At 49.0% G+C, this 14,719-nt stretch overlaps 1 protein-coding gene across 1 annotated transcript in view; it reads right to left on the reverse strand.

The window, feature by feature from the left end:
• Positions 1 to 13,207, reverse strand: part of DCAF1 (DDB1 and CUL4 associated factor 1) — a 50,148-nt gene extending 36,941 nt beyond the window's left edge. The window contains exons 1-4 of the mRNA XM_058031924.1: positions 13,127 to 13,207; positions 5,316 to 5,433; positions 682 to 758; positions 353 to 426 (exon numbers count right to left, since the gene is read on the reverse strand). Of these exons, the coding sequence (XP_057887907.1) occupies positions 353 to 426; positions 682 to 758; positions 5,316 to 5,425 (261 nt within the window). The 5' untranslated portion in view covers positions 5,426 to 5,433; positions 13,127 to 13,207. The remainder of the gene's footprint in view (positions 1 to 352; positions 427 to 681; positions 759 to 5,315; positions 5,434 to 13,126) is intronic.
• Positions 13,208 to 14,719: the final 1,512 nt, after the last annotated feature.

The following is a 14,719-nucleotide window of genomic DNA, read 5'->3' on the forward strand; positions in this document are numbered from 1 at the left end:
AAGGCACTAGAATTAGTGGCATTATCTTCATTATAGAAAGAAATTATGTTTTTGGAATTGTATTAAAGAAGCCCCATTTTCTTTAAAGAGATTGATACACCTTGAAAACAACTAATTCAGTTGTTGCTACACACATTCCAACAGCTCATGAACTCCCCTTTATCTGAGTGACTCCAATAGTGGCAAAAGAGTTGCTCTTAAACCCATCTTAAAATCCAGTATTATGGAAAAGAGAATTCTGACACCACTAAAATAAATATTAAACAACTAACAAGGCCAACCAGCACAGAGGAAATAAAAGCAGTAAGGTGGTGTGAAGAACTGACAGAGAAAGTTCTCAGAGCAAACCTACCGCATTCATGAAATCATCATTCTTGAAGAGTATCCTCAGTAAGTGACCAAGCATGCACTCAGGGTCTGCCCGACCTGTGGGACAAACAGGAACACAGGAAAACACTCAACACTCACTTTCCTTCTTCAATATGCCAACATCAATACTGAACTGCTACCTTCAAACTGCCTGGGGATGCTCCAGAGTCAGCACTACAGAGCACAACTCCCTAGTGCAAAAGCAGTCAGACCTCAATCAGAGCTGGCACATCCAGGCTAGAAGCTGTTTACCTTTGAATATGAGCTCCCAGTGAGCACTGGGGCACAGCTGGGGCTGCCAGGACTCCTCACCTGGGTGTCGGTCATCGAACGGGTCAGGGTCCCCTTTGCGGTACTCCTCAGTCTCCTTCTCGATCAGCTCGGACATCCTGCAGCAGGAACAGCACAAAGTGAGCAGCACTCACACTGCTGCAGCACAGCTCCTCACAGTCACACACCTGGCAGAGCACTGCAAACCAGCCCATCAGCTCTCACCAGTGTTCAGTGCCACCAGAGGATTTCTGACTGGCCACAATAGGGGGGAGAGAAAACACTGGCCTCTACTATCTCATCTCATTTTTAGCTCCAAAATGCACTGAATCCATAGTGACAACCCAGAGATGTATAAACTTTGACACTCTGAAGGGCTAACACCTTTTATTTACTCATGTTAGACTCCTTGTGATGTTCTACACACAGTGTAGAGAACTAGAGCCAATAAAGGGCTTGAGCACTACCTCACACCACCACAGTGTCTTTCTTTTGCAGCAGAGCAAGTCCTGAACAGGTAACTTATTTCTCCCCTTTGCTCAGTCTGTGCAGGGGCAGCTGCTCAAACTGCCTGCATAGTTTTTTGTTATTCTGCACATTAAATTTCAATTGTGTTGTAGAATTAAATATAAATATGAATATTTAATAAATATTAAATAGCTTTATTAAGTGCTGTGTAACCTCTATTCAGTTATCAGCTTTTTACCATGCGTCAACTACCACCACGGATAAGACAAGGAGAAACTCAGCCAGCTCCCTGCTCAAAGATCCTCAAAATACATTAAATGCTCCTCTCTATCAAAAACACAAAACTGAGTTGTTTTGGTGCTATGCCCTCCCTTAAACTTCGAAGCAGCCTCAGCAGAAATAAGAAATCCTACACTCTAACTCATTTAGAATGAGCAGTAAGAGAATTAATTATTATTTTTATTTACACAAAATCAAGAAGAGGAAAACTATCTCATGGTCAAGGAATAAATAATTCCATAGTCCTTCATTGTCCTTCTCCATGCAGTTTGAGGTGAGATAAAGAGCACTCAATTCAACTGAAAAAACATTAGGAAATTAAATCTCATTTCCTTGGTATAAGACATGATTCCTTCCCCTCTACAGAGGTTCAGAGTGGGAGGCAGCATCTATGTGCAGCACAGCATTTTAAAACAAGGTCTTAATACCTCACAGTAGTTATCTAGGCAGAGTTTATCACAGGGGAGGGAAAACTGCTGGAAGGCTGCAGTAATCCCTGGAAAAATATTTGTCTTTCACAGAGGATTTCCCTTACAGAACACTGCTGACTTCTATTCCGTGCCTGTTACTTTCCAGAAAATACCCAGTGCTCCCAGGCATGACTAGAGGCAAAAATGTTCTTAGTCCTGCCTCTGTGAGCTACACTGACTTGCCAGTGTGACAGAGGATAACTCCTGCCAGATTCCAGGAACAGCAAATTAGCTCATTGGAAATGAGCAGAGAACTTTCTTGCTTGCCTTTGATCTAACAATTATCTTTCAACAAGCTGTTGATCTTGTGGGGTTCCAATATTTACTTTTATAAGCCTGATTGTGAAAGGATGCAAATTGTGTCCCTTGTTAATAATAGGAGGCACAGCTTGAGCTCTCAAGAAATTCTGGCACAAGCAAGTCACTTAAATACTCCACTGCCAGCTCCTCATTTTTTTCCATGAGAACTAATAGCTTGAGGGATGTCTGCTGACAGAAAACTCAGACAAATGGGGAGCTGGGAAGCAGCACTCTCGCCTTGTCAGGTCTTTTGAGGTGATAATTAGCATTTTGGTGATGTGCCAGGAAGGACAGACAAGCAGCATGGAAAGTGAGCACAACACTCTGGCCAGTGCATCCTGTCTGGGTAGGCAGCCAAGCAGCGAGCCAGCTCCCAGTGCTTCCAGGGACAACAACATTATCACAGGCTCAAAGAAAGACAAATGTGAATCACTAATTATGGAGGGTTTTGAGACAATTATTCACAACTGTTTGACCAAAATAAAAAATAAAAAAAAAAAAAACAAAAACAAAAACCCCACACAAACATTGCCTCTTTGAAATTTACTTTCAAAAAAGAAAAAAGGAGAAAAATCAAGCTTGCTTACAATGCCCTTCTTTTAACTAAGACATACAAAGGTGGTTTGTGACTTGACTTAGATAAATCTATCTAGATCCAACAGCTTTGTCAATTCTCAATTGAAGCAACCGAGTGTCAAATAACTACCAAAGCTCATTTCTGCCTTCTAACATAGGCACCTGGTATACAGGGCTGTAACAAAACACAGTTCACAAAACCACACAACTTTTATTCAAGTTTCAAGATTTCCTTCATTCACTTGGCATTGTACTGGTTCAGCAGCCACTTCCAAGTCTGCAGACAAGATGTAGGATTTACACTGAGCCTTTTACTTCTATTTTTTTTTCTCTTTACAACTGTGTTTGGAAAGTTAGTTAGATCCTCATTTCCACTTGCCACAAACTGAGCTCACCTTGGGAGCAGGGGTATACAGAAGTTTGTCAACTCTGCAAGGCCCCCAGTGATCCAGATGGAACAACAAAGCCACCCTAATCCTGCTTTGTGTCATCACCTGGCATTAATGACCAACCTGAGCCTTTACAGCAGATTGCCAGAGCATAAGGTGCTCTAGGATCCCACACCACAATACAGCTGGTTTGTGGAGATGAAGTTACAATGTTACACTGCTGATTTATTCCCTTGATGAAGGAGGCTCCTGGGACACAATAAATTATCTGAGTCTCACAATTTGCCTGATTGGTTGAACATGACTTGCATCCAATCTATGAAGTAAGACTATTACAGTATCATTTCAATTTACAGTAGTTTTGAAAACCATGTATATTACATATCTGATTTTTGCTGATAGGCTTTCCAAGCAATTTCTTCAGTCCATACCTTCTAACACTCAAGTGTTTGTGAATCCAGCTTTTTGGAAGTGGCAGCTCAGCTGTGGTCTGCAACTGGTGCTGTAACTGTTGCTGTCCTTGTCCTGTTACTGCACTCCCCCCTGTGCTGCCTCAGCATCACATTCAACAGACTCCCATCCATAAAGGGAAGTTTTCTTTCATTTAGCTCACAAGGAGGAAGGAAGTAGAGAAATATCACTCACCAACCAGTATGACCACAGCTCCCTCTGCCCTAAGACCAAACCAATATGCAAGGGCATTGCCCTGCCTCAGGAGATTGGCACTGCAAGCTCCAGTTGGTGAGGATTGCTCAGGAGCATCTCTGCCAGCAACTCTAAATATCTAAATAGCTAAAAGTCTCTCCTACAAACAGAAACATGGCTCTCATTGATAACTGAAGCACTGTAAATCTAATTTCTGATTTTAACTTCTGGTGAAATCCCCATGCTACCTTAATTAATCTGTACTATCTCCACTAAAGCAAAAATACCCAAGCCTTCACCATTCATAACCCCTCTGCCTGCTGCACAGAAACCTTGAGAACCAACAAAGTTATCAGACTTGTCTGAGCAGAAATAATATAGGGAGCTCCAGGAGCTGAGAGGGAGCAAGAAGTGCCAGACTGCTATAAGCACAAAAAAATACATGTTTAGTTCAAATGTCTTTAAATTTCTTCGAACACAGTAAATTTCTGGTTATGCCCACAAGAAAAAGCCTTGAAATAGCACAGATTTCCTTCAGACAACACACTGAGATACACCAAAACCAGTCTCATGATTTTCAAGAGACCCACTAATTTTCAAGTGTTTAGGATTGGCTTTCTGTTGCTCATCTCCTCCTCCTATGCTGCTATTTTTAAAAAGCAGTAAGAACAGCAAAGAAGTTGTGCCCAGTGGGTGAGGCACAGCACAGACCTGAGCAAAGAACCTCCAGCAGATTCCTGTTACTTCCACACAGTGCCAGCTCCAGCTCTGTGCACTGACTTGTCTGACCCAATGAGGCAGAAGAGACACCTGGACTGCTCCTGAACTGCAGAGCAGTTGAGTCCTGCACACGTGAGGCAGGCCATGGATCTGCCAGCAGAGCTCTGAGGAACTGGGGGAATTTCTGCAAATCTCCCCTTAAAGCAGGAGTAATGTCAGTTTACCCAAATGAAGCCTGGCTTGGGAAAACACAAATGCAACTGATCATTCAAATCTTTCTTTTGTACTAGATACTGTCTTATAATTAATGGTGTTACCTAAACAACCCCAAATAATTTACTGGACCAGGGCATTTTTCTCACAACACAATGCCACTCGACCATCACGCAGCTTAAAAAACAATCAGGTTTTAAAATTTCACTTTAAACATGCCCTATGAGCTTCACTAATACCTTCTCAATATAGCTCCTCCTGCTCACCCTACTCTCACCCTTTCATTTAATCTGATCAACATCACTGCAATCTCAAACCTCTCACACCTTGCTTCCCACCACAATGAATGTTTTACAAGCTTCAAGTAAAGATACCAAAGTTATTTCAAACATTTAATGATGCTCCTGACTTCTACTATTTCAGGGAATTTGTAGAGACAGTGTAAGATGTCATTAAAAGTTTTTATTTAAATACCACACTAATGGTTCATTTTCTAGACCAAGAAAATGAATTACGGATTATCAGCTATGTGAACACCTCAAGAAAAAACAAGGTAAAAGCTGCTGTCATGTAACTTCAGCCATTCAGCCTTAGGGATTTGCTCAATAGATCTTACCTGGTGAGGATAGGGACCATGTCTTGCCCGCTGCCATGTTCTTTCTCCCATTGCTCAAGCAAAGTAGTGAGCTCAGCCTTGGAGTCCACATGCCCAGATCCTGAAGTCATGGCTTAGCCTAAGGGAGAGGTAACAACCAGGACAAAAAAAGGCATAAAAATGAGCAAGAAATCCCACTCTTTTATTCCTTGAAACAATCTAAATCAAATATTAGAAGTCATTTGAAAGAGGCAAATAATACTCAGCAAAAAGGAGTGAGAAGACAAAGTGACAGAACAGTGCTTTCAAATGTGAAAGTTTCTTTCCGGTCCTTTCCCTGCAGACTAAAGAACATGTGCACCTCTGAACACAAGTCCTGACTGGAGCTGCCCAGCCCTGACCAGGCTGTCTGGAATGCACAGCTCACCACACTGTGTTCACTGCCTGAGCCTTTCAAAAGCTCTACCTCAACTCCAGGAGCAGACCTGAGTTACCCTTTGTGGTGATTTACTCAAGAACCAACCCAGCCAGGACAGCAAGATTGTGATCAGTGTCCTCATCCCATTTTAATGCCCTGCAGGCAGCACTGGAGGTGCCAACAAACTCCTGGGGCCCACAGTGCTGAGGAGCAGAGGCAGCCCCTGAGTGCTGCGGGCAGTGGGAGCAGCCCCAGGGCAGCCGTGGTGGCAAAGAGGGGGGCACTGCTCCCTCAGGCTCTGAACTGCTCCTCCAGGGCTTCCACTGCTCCCTCAGGGTCTGAACTGCTCCTCCAGGGCTCCCACTGCTCCCTCAGGCTCTGAACTGCTCCTCCAGGGCTCCCACTGCTCCCTCAGGGTCTGAACTGCTCCTCCAGGGCTTCCACTGCTCCCTCAGGGTCTGAACTGCTACTCCAGGGCTCCCACTGCTCCCTCAGGGCCTGCACAGCTCCTCCAGGGCTCCCACTGCTCCCTCAGGGCCTGCACAGCTCCTCCAGGGCTCCCACTGCTCCCTCAGGGCCTGCACAGCTCCTCCAGGGCTTCCACTGCTCCCTCAGGGTCTGAACTGCTCCTCCAGGGCTCCCACTGCTCCCTGTGCTCCTCCAGGGCTTCCACTGCTCCCTCAGGGTCTGAACTGCTCCTCCAGGGCTTCCACTGCTCCCTGTGCTCCTCCAGGGCTCCCACTGCTCCCTCAGGGTCTGCACAGCTCCTCCAGGGCTCCCACTGCTCCCTCAGGGTCTGCACAGCTCCTCCAGGGCTTCCACTGCTCCCTCAGGGTCTGAACTGCTCCTCCAGGGCTTCCACTGCTCCCTGTGCTCCTCCAGGGCTTCCACTGCTCCCTCAGGGTCTGAACTGCTCCTCCAGGGCTTCCACTGCTCCCTGTGCTCCTCCAGGGCTCCCACTGCTCCCTCAGGGTCTGCACAGCTCCTCCAGGGCTCCCACTGCTCCCTCAGGGTCTGCACAGCTCCTCCAGGGCTTCCACTGCTCCCTCAGGGTCTGAACTGCTCCTCCAGGGCTCCCACTGCTCCCTGTGCTCCTCCAGGGCTTCCACTGCTCCCTCAGGGTCTGAACTGCTCCTCCAGGGCTTCCACTGCTCCCTGTGCTCCTCCAGGGCTCCCACTGCTCCCTCAGGGTCTGCACAGCTCCTCCAGGGCTCCCACTGCTCCCTCAGGGTCTGCACAGCTCCTCCAGGGCTCCCACTGCTCCCTCAGGGTCTGCACAGCTCCTCCAGGGCTTCCACTGCTCCCTCAGGGTCTGAACTGCTCCTCCAGGGCTCCCACTGCTCCCTCAGGGTCTGAACTGCTCCTCCAGGGCTCCCACTGCTCCCTCAGGGTCTGAACTGCTCCTCCAGGGCTTCCACTGCTCCCTCGGGGCCTGCACAGCTCCTCCAGGGCTTCCACTGCTCCCTCGGGGCCTGCACAGCTCCCTCAGGGTCTGAACTGCTCCTCCAGGGCTCCCACTGCTCCCTCAGGGCCTGCACAGCTCCTCCAGGGCTTCCACTGCTCCCTCAGAGCCTGCACAGCTCCTCCAGGGCTCCCACTGCTCCCTCAGGGCCTGCACAGCTCCTCCAGGGCTCCCACTGCTCCCTCAGGGCCTGCACAGCTCCTCCAGGGCTTCCACTGCTCCCTCAGGGTCTGAACTGCTCCTCCAGGGCTTCCACTGCTCCCTCAGGGTCTGAACTGCTCCTCCAGGGCTTCCACTGCTCCCTCAGGGTCTGAACTGCTCCTCCAGGGCTTCCACTGCTCCCTCAGGGTCTGAACTGCTCCTCCAGGGCTTCCACTGCTCCTCCAGGGCTTCCATCGCTCCCTCAGAGCCTGCACAGCTCCTTCAGGGCTCCCAAGAACAGCCACTGGCTCCAGGAGGAAGGGAGGATGATCACAGGAGGGAGCACTGGAGCAATTACTTCAGATTTATCAGCCTTTACTTGCATGACAGCAGCTGACAGAAGATTTATCTTCCCATCCTCAAAAGTGAGAAACTCCTACAGCACTGAGTGACTTGTTGAAGTATCATTTAATGAAGGGAACTATCACTGTAGGTTCTGTTTAAGCCTTTAAATTTCCAGGTGTCAGCTTTTGTCGAACTGATAAAAACCTACTAGAAATATTAACAGCTTCAACTAGAACAAAATCTGTCTCAAGGTATTGCCATGCCCCTAGTTTCCAACCTGACAGACTGTGATTGCTGTGAAGAGTTGTAATTTCTGGAGGAAGGAATACCTAAACATGATTTATAAACTGACTTGGTATTGGATGTAGGGGAGAGTACACCAAGCAAAACAGATTTCTTCCCATCCAAAACCACACAAAGGTTTCCAGCATTTCATTAGCCATGACATAGCCAATACCCATCTGTCATGAGATTAAATACCCATTTGTCATAACTGACCCAGAGAAAGAAGCTTTCAAACCAGTGTAAAATACAGAAGTGTTTAAGACAGTGACATACACATCAGCTCCTGAAATACATGTTCAGGAGCCAGTCAAATGGCAGACTAAAGGCAGCCATAGCAGAGATTATACATGCATTTATAGCCCAAGCTGTCTCTGCAAAACATCCCCACAATTTAACTGTGTGCTGGACACCTCCAATTGGTTTAAAACTTCTCCTCACTCAGGGAATGGATGAACAATCCTACAGTTCTACCTCTTGTCCCATAGGTGCTCCTGAATTTAATGTACTGTGACTGGTTAGTTAAATGGGAAACATGAAGTTAAGAACACTGGCTGAAGATTAAACCAGCAGAAACTGCACAGAAGTTATCAGCCAAAGACTATGAAAAGATAAACCTGTGACTACTAGAACACCATTCTGTTAAGTACTATATGCACTGGACATATGCTAACAAAAAAACTACCTAAGCATGAAGAAAAATAATGCTTCCTAAATCACAAGTAATTATGATTTTATCTAGGGCACTCATTATTCATTCATTCATTTCAGAACTACATCAGGAAATTCAATGCAAATGCATAAATTGCTTAGGAAGAAACACTGCCTAGGTGCAGGTAAAAACATAATGAGATTGTACACACAGACACACTTCCAAAACACCTTCAAAAATAAAAACTACTCCAAGCTCATTAAGTTCCATTTCCTTTTTCATTAACTGAACACCACTTGCCAGTAGCTCTTCAGAGCTTTTAAATATCACAGAAAAACATTCAGACAAATCCACTCTGGGCCTCAGAACCCAAGTGCTGTAACAGAATCCACATTCAGACAACCCCATCTCCATTCTGTACTCAAGGGATACAGCAAAAAGGGCCCTGTGAGCTCAGAGCTTGTTCAGGGCCTGTGCAGGCTCCCCTGCAATCTGGAAAACAATTTACTTCCTCTAACAACCCTCAACTGCTCCTGCTGGAAAACAGAAAAGGTTCAGCAGTACCTGCAACAGGTCAACAAAGTCCCAGCCAGAACACCACAGGAACTGCTCACAGCCCTCTGGGACACCTTGTGCTACCCCAAAACCAAGTGAAAAATCCCAGTTATCCCTAAAACCTGCCTCAATAAAGCTCATTATTGGTCTAAAGAACTGGTGCTGACAGAGAGCTGTTTTCCTAGAATTAAGTTATAGCATAGAAATGCCACCCTTTCTACTGGGACTCAGCAGTGACAATGAATGTCTTGCCAAGGCACCTCCTCCCTTCCACAGGCTTATCCCTTCCAATCTATTCAAATAAATACAATTATTTTAGATGGCACCACAGAAACTCCTACTGTGCTCACTTTTGTCAGGAATTACAGCTTAAACCAAAGTGAAGAGCTCTGCAGAGAAGACAAGAACATAAATGAAATGAACCAACCTGTAACTGTCAGCAACACACCTGGCCTGATGGAGAGGAAACCTGGGAGAACAGCTCTGACTTTCACTACTTCCCTTTTCAGCACAAGTTGCTGAAAAAATCCAATCTTAAATTGCTCTCCAAGAACCAGCAAAACCCATCAGATTTAAATTTGGGGAGGGGAGGGGGCAGAGGGATGTAATTTTTTTCTCTTAATAAGTTTTGAAAATCACAGCCTACTACAGATTTCACTTTGAACATCTAATAAAAGCTAAGGAATGGGATTTTATCCCAAACAGTGTTATGGCCAAAATATATTTAGAATCAATATTAACAAAACATAAAGCACTTACTCAAAGGATTTGACTCTGAAAGACAAATATTTGCAGTCTCAACCACCTTGGTGGCCACTGCAAACTCAGATGTGGCTGTTCCAGCACACTGTGCCTGGTGCTCCTGGCACTGTGGTAATGGCAGACACTGCCTGGCACTGCTGTAATGCCAAACACTGCCTGGCATTGATTGCTGTGCCACAGCAAAGGCTCTAATGCCAAACACTGCCTGGCACTGCTGTGCCACTGCAAAGGCTGTAATGCCAAACACTGCCTGGCACTGATTGCTGTGCCACAGCAAAGGCTGTAATGCCAAACACTGCCTGGCACTGCTGTGCCACAGCAAAGGCTCTAATGCCAAACACTGCCTGGCACTGCTGTGCCACTGCAAAGGCTGTAATGCCAAACACTGCCTGGCACTGATTGCTGTGCCACAGCAAAGGCTGTAATGCCAAACACTGCCTGGCATGGCTGTAATGCCAAAACACTGCCTGGCACTGATTGCTGTGCCACAGCAAAGGCTGTAATGCCAAACACTGCCTGGCACTGCTGTAATGCCAAACACTGCCTGGCATTGATTGCTGTGCCACAGCAAAACCTTTAATGCCAAACACTGCCTGGCACTGATTGCTGTGCCACAGCAAAGGCTCTAATGCCAAACACTGCCTGGCATTGATTGCTGTGCCACAGCAAAGGCTGTAATGCCAAACACTGCCTGGCACTGCTGTGCCACAGCCAAACCTTTAATGCCAAACACTGCCTGGCATTGATTGCTGTGCCTCAGCAAAGGCTCTAATGCCAAACACTGCCTGGCATTGATTGCTGTGCCACAGCAAAACCTTTAATGCCAAACACTGCCTGGCACTGCTGTGCCACAGCAAAGGCTGTAATGCCAAACACTGCCTGGCACTGCTGTGCCACAGCAAAGGCTCTAATGCCAAACACTGCCTGGCACTGCTGTGCCACAGCAAAGGCTCTAATGCCAAACACTGCCTGGCATTGATTGCTGTGCCACAGCAAAGGCTCTAATGCCAAACACTGCCTGGCATTGATTGCTGTGCCACTGCAAAGGCTGTAATGCCAAACACTGCCTGGCACTGCTGTGCCACAGCAAAACCTTTAATGCCAAACACTGCCTGGCACTGATTGCTGTGCCACAGCCAAACCTTTAATGCCAAACACTGCCTGGCACTGCTGTGCCACAGCAAAGGCTGTAATGCCAAACACTGCCTGGCACTGCTGTAATGCCAAACACTGCCTGGCACTGCTGTGCCACTGCAAAGCCTTTATGGGCATTTCTCTCTTCTGAGCTTGGCTGTAAGAATGTGACACTAAAGGGAAACCCAGAGAGTAGCGAGACACAGATTCCTCAAGGTGCTCTCATGTTTTTGAAACCTCTGCCACTTGAGTCACCTCAGTGAGACACCTCTGAAGAGCAAGGTAATCAAATTCCAGTGACCTCTCACCACAAACCTTGCCTGAGTGCCTGGAGCAGCTGGAGCAATTCAGCTCCACCCTTCTGTCCAGTGGAGCCTCACACCTACTGCAACAGCACTGCAGCTCCTTCCCTGGCTGATGCTGAGCTCAGGGAAAGGATCAGCAGGTGCTGAACACACCAACGCCTCACAGATAAACGTTTTAAAGCATGAAACCTCTTAGAGAATATACTTGTAAAATCTGAAAACCAACACTTTGCTTATTTGGGAAATGAACACAAAAGGCCTAACTTAGCAATTTAAATGCCAAATGAATGAGCTATATAATAAAACAAAAAATTATACCTCGAGCAAAAAAAATCTCCCAAAAACGACAATTTAGATCACTTTGTAGAAAGATTGCACATTTAAACTAATGTGCACACTAAAGGACAAAAATTACATGAAGATTTGTAATTCCACATGCACAGGGGCAACTCAAATTCCAATAACTGCACTTTGGGCCAGCTTAAATAGTCCAGTTTGACATTGGTGCCAAAACTGATTCTAAGTGTGGCTGAGGACAAAATGTAAGGAAGACTAAAGTAATAATGTGCCACTAATGAGTTGGAATCTAGTTAATTGCCAAGCAAAGCTGAGCAGCACATTTGTAGGTTCATTTATGCTAATGCTTTAACACAAAGAATTCCTTACTTTAAGAAAAAAATAAAATTCTCCCTCCCATCACAAATATCCTTTAAAGAGATGAGGCACCTGACAGCTATTTGTCTAAACCTGTTGAGCCTGAAATAACCACGTGGAAGTTAAAGCATCACAAAGTGTCAACACTGAAATTCACTTGTGGAAATAACAAAACCACCAAGTAAGAAAAGCCTCGGAATCTCTGGAGCACAAAACATGGTTTGGTGTCCTTCCTACACTGAGGGAAGTCTACGTTTGTTCAACTTCTTGTTTGACAGAGCTCCAAATTGGCTGCTATACTGAACATATCCCTAATGTTGCCTTTAAGTATTTGCTTAAAAACTCGGTTGTTTTGGTTTTTTTCTTTTTTTTTTCTTTTTTTTTTTTTTTTTAATTAAGGCATTTTAAGGACAGGGAAAACCACAAGGTTATTCAGTTTCCTGAAATTTCTCCTTTTACAAAACAAACAGAACTACGATCTGATCTGGCAAGACAAGCCCAAAAAACAGGAACAAACTTCTGCTGTCTACAAAATAATGAAAAAAAAAAAGAAAAAAAAGAAAAAAAAAGCCCCGCTGCGCTCCGTTTCAACACCAATTCCTCTTCGCGCGGCTGCAAGGGGAAACAGGCGGGCCGCGCCTCGCGGGGGCGGCCGGTGACAGCTGCCGGGGGTCCCGCACGGCCCGGCCCGGCTCCGCGGGACGCACGGGCGGCCCCAACGTTTAGAGGTCGGCAGAGACCAGAGCCGGGGAGCGAAGGGCCAGAAATCCGCCCGCCCCAGCGGGCCCGGCGCAGGAGGAAGAGCCGGCGCAGGGGGCGGGCCGGGCCGGGCGGGGCGGCGCAGGCCCGGTCCCGCCGGGGGGGACGGGACGGGCCGGGGGGGACAGGCCAGGCCAGGCCGGGCCGGGCCCACCGGGCCCCCCGCCCCGAGGGCGCCCCCTAGCGCGGGGGCGGACCCGCAGCCGACCCCGCGCCCCTCAGGCGCCCCCCCCACACCCCGCGCCGCTGCCACTGCCCGGCGCGGAGGCCGCGGCCGCCAACCGGCCCGGCCCGGCGAGGCTCCGGGGAAGCGGCAGCAGCGGCGGCGGCGGCGGCGCGTCCCGCCCACCCCGGCCCCGGTACCTGAGCGCTGCCCCGCGGTGCCACCGCCGCCCCCGGCCCCTGCTGCCGGCCCCGCGCACCCCGCGGCGGCCGCGATCGCTCTGGAGGGCGCACACTTTTTTGCGTCACCGCGCTGCGTCACGGCGAGCGCGTCACGGCCCTGAGGGAGAGGGGCGGGGGCCGCGCGCTCGGCCGGCCTGCCGGGAAAGGGAGTTCGCGCGGGGCGCATGCGCGTCCTCCGGAGCTGCCGCCGCAGGGGGTGCTGGGAGCTGTAGTTCTCGGCGCGCCGCCATTGCCCAGCGCGGTGGCTCCGGGCGGAGCGATAGGCGCTCCACCAGTCGCGCTCCGGGAGAGGGGCGAGGCTGTTGGCTCCGCGGCCCGGCGTGACACGGAGGAGCCGCCAAGCAGCAGCTGTCGGCCCCGATACCTGCGTGTCCGCCCCGATAGCGGCGCGTTGCTGGGCACGCCGCCATCCGCCCTACAGCCCCAAGGCGGGACATCACCAGCTGCGCCTGCTCCTCCTTTCCCAAGGCTGGACATTGTTCGCTGTGGTGTTCACCTCCAGCTGGACAGTGAGGTGTTCCACAGGGAGGGGAGCTTGCAGGAGAGCTCGGCTCCTGCCCCAGAGTGATTCCTCCTATTTCCAGCTTGGTAAGGAATCGCGTCCTGCTGCTTCACACTTAAACCAGCGCTGGTTCTGGCAGATGTGGTAAAACCCCACAGAGGAACTGAGCACCCACCTCTACCCTGCCCTGGACCATAACAAAGGAGGAAGAGGAGACTCCTCTTCCCACGTTCCCACCCTCCCTGCAGCTGCTCATTATGAGCTCGGAGAGCTCCTCCGCCTCCCTGTCCTTCCCTCCGTCACTGCAGAAGTTATGCACCTGCCTGCCATGGAAGAGTGTGTGCAAAGAAACCCTTCAGCTCTGCACAGCCCATCCCTGGGTGCCTTCCACGTCCTGCTCCTCTGGGATTGCTTTTCTTTGTTGGTTCCACAGTGAGAGTACCCCTGCTCTGTGTGCTTTACAGTGGCAACGAGCTGTCACTCAGCAGAGCCCCTTGCCCCGCTGGATGGAGTGACGATCCACGTGCTCTCAGCGAAGTTACCTCTGCTGAGGGGAAGGAAAGTCTGGAAATGCACACTCCTCCTCACCCAGGCCCTCTTGGCTGGCTGCAGTCTCAAAAGTATCAGACCTGCCTGCAGCAGTATTATCTAGAAAAGATCATCACATCCACAGTTGCACCTTCCCTCCCCTGCATGGCACCTGGGAGCCTCGAGGCAGCCGTGGGGCTGTTCAGCAGGAGCTGCAGAGGTCAGCATTCCCCTCCTCGTCTCCACGTTCAAAGGGCTGAGAGCAAAATTAAGGTTTCCAGTTCCTGCCATATCCATGGTGCACTGGAGGAAGGGTCACTTCTCACAGAAATTGGTGTTCAGTTCCCAGCTCACCTGAGCAGGTGAGGAGAGTCAGAGCCTGCTGCTCATTGCCAGAGCCTGGCACGTTGCTGGCACAGGGCACAGCTTGCAGCCAGCCCCTGGCTCTGCCACAGCCTCCTCACAAACTGCCTGAAATGCTCAGGCCTCCAGCTCCTGCATTTCCACACCTCAAAGATGTT

This window comes from Melospiza georgiana, chromosome 11 (assembly GCF_028018845.1).
Source record: "Melospiza georgiana isolate bMelGeo1 chromosome 11, bMelGeo1.pri, whole genome shotgun sequence".
Taxonomy (NCBI): Eukaryota; Metazoa; Chordata; class Aves; order Passeriformes; family Passerellidae; genus Melospiza; species Melospiza georgiana.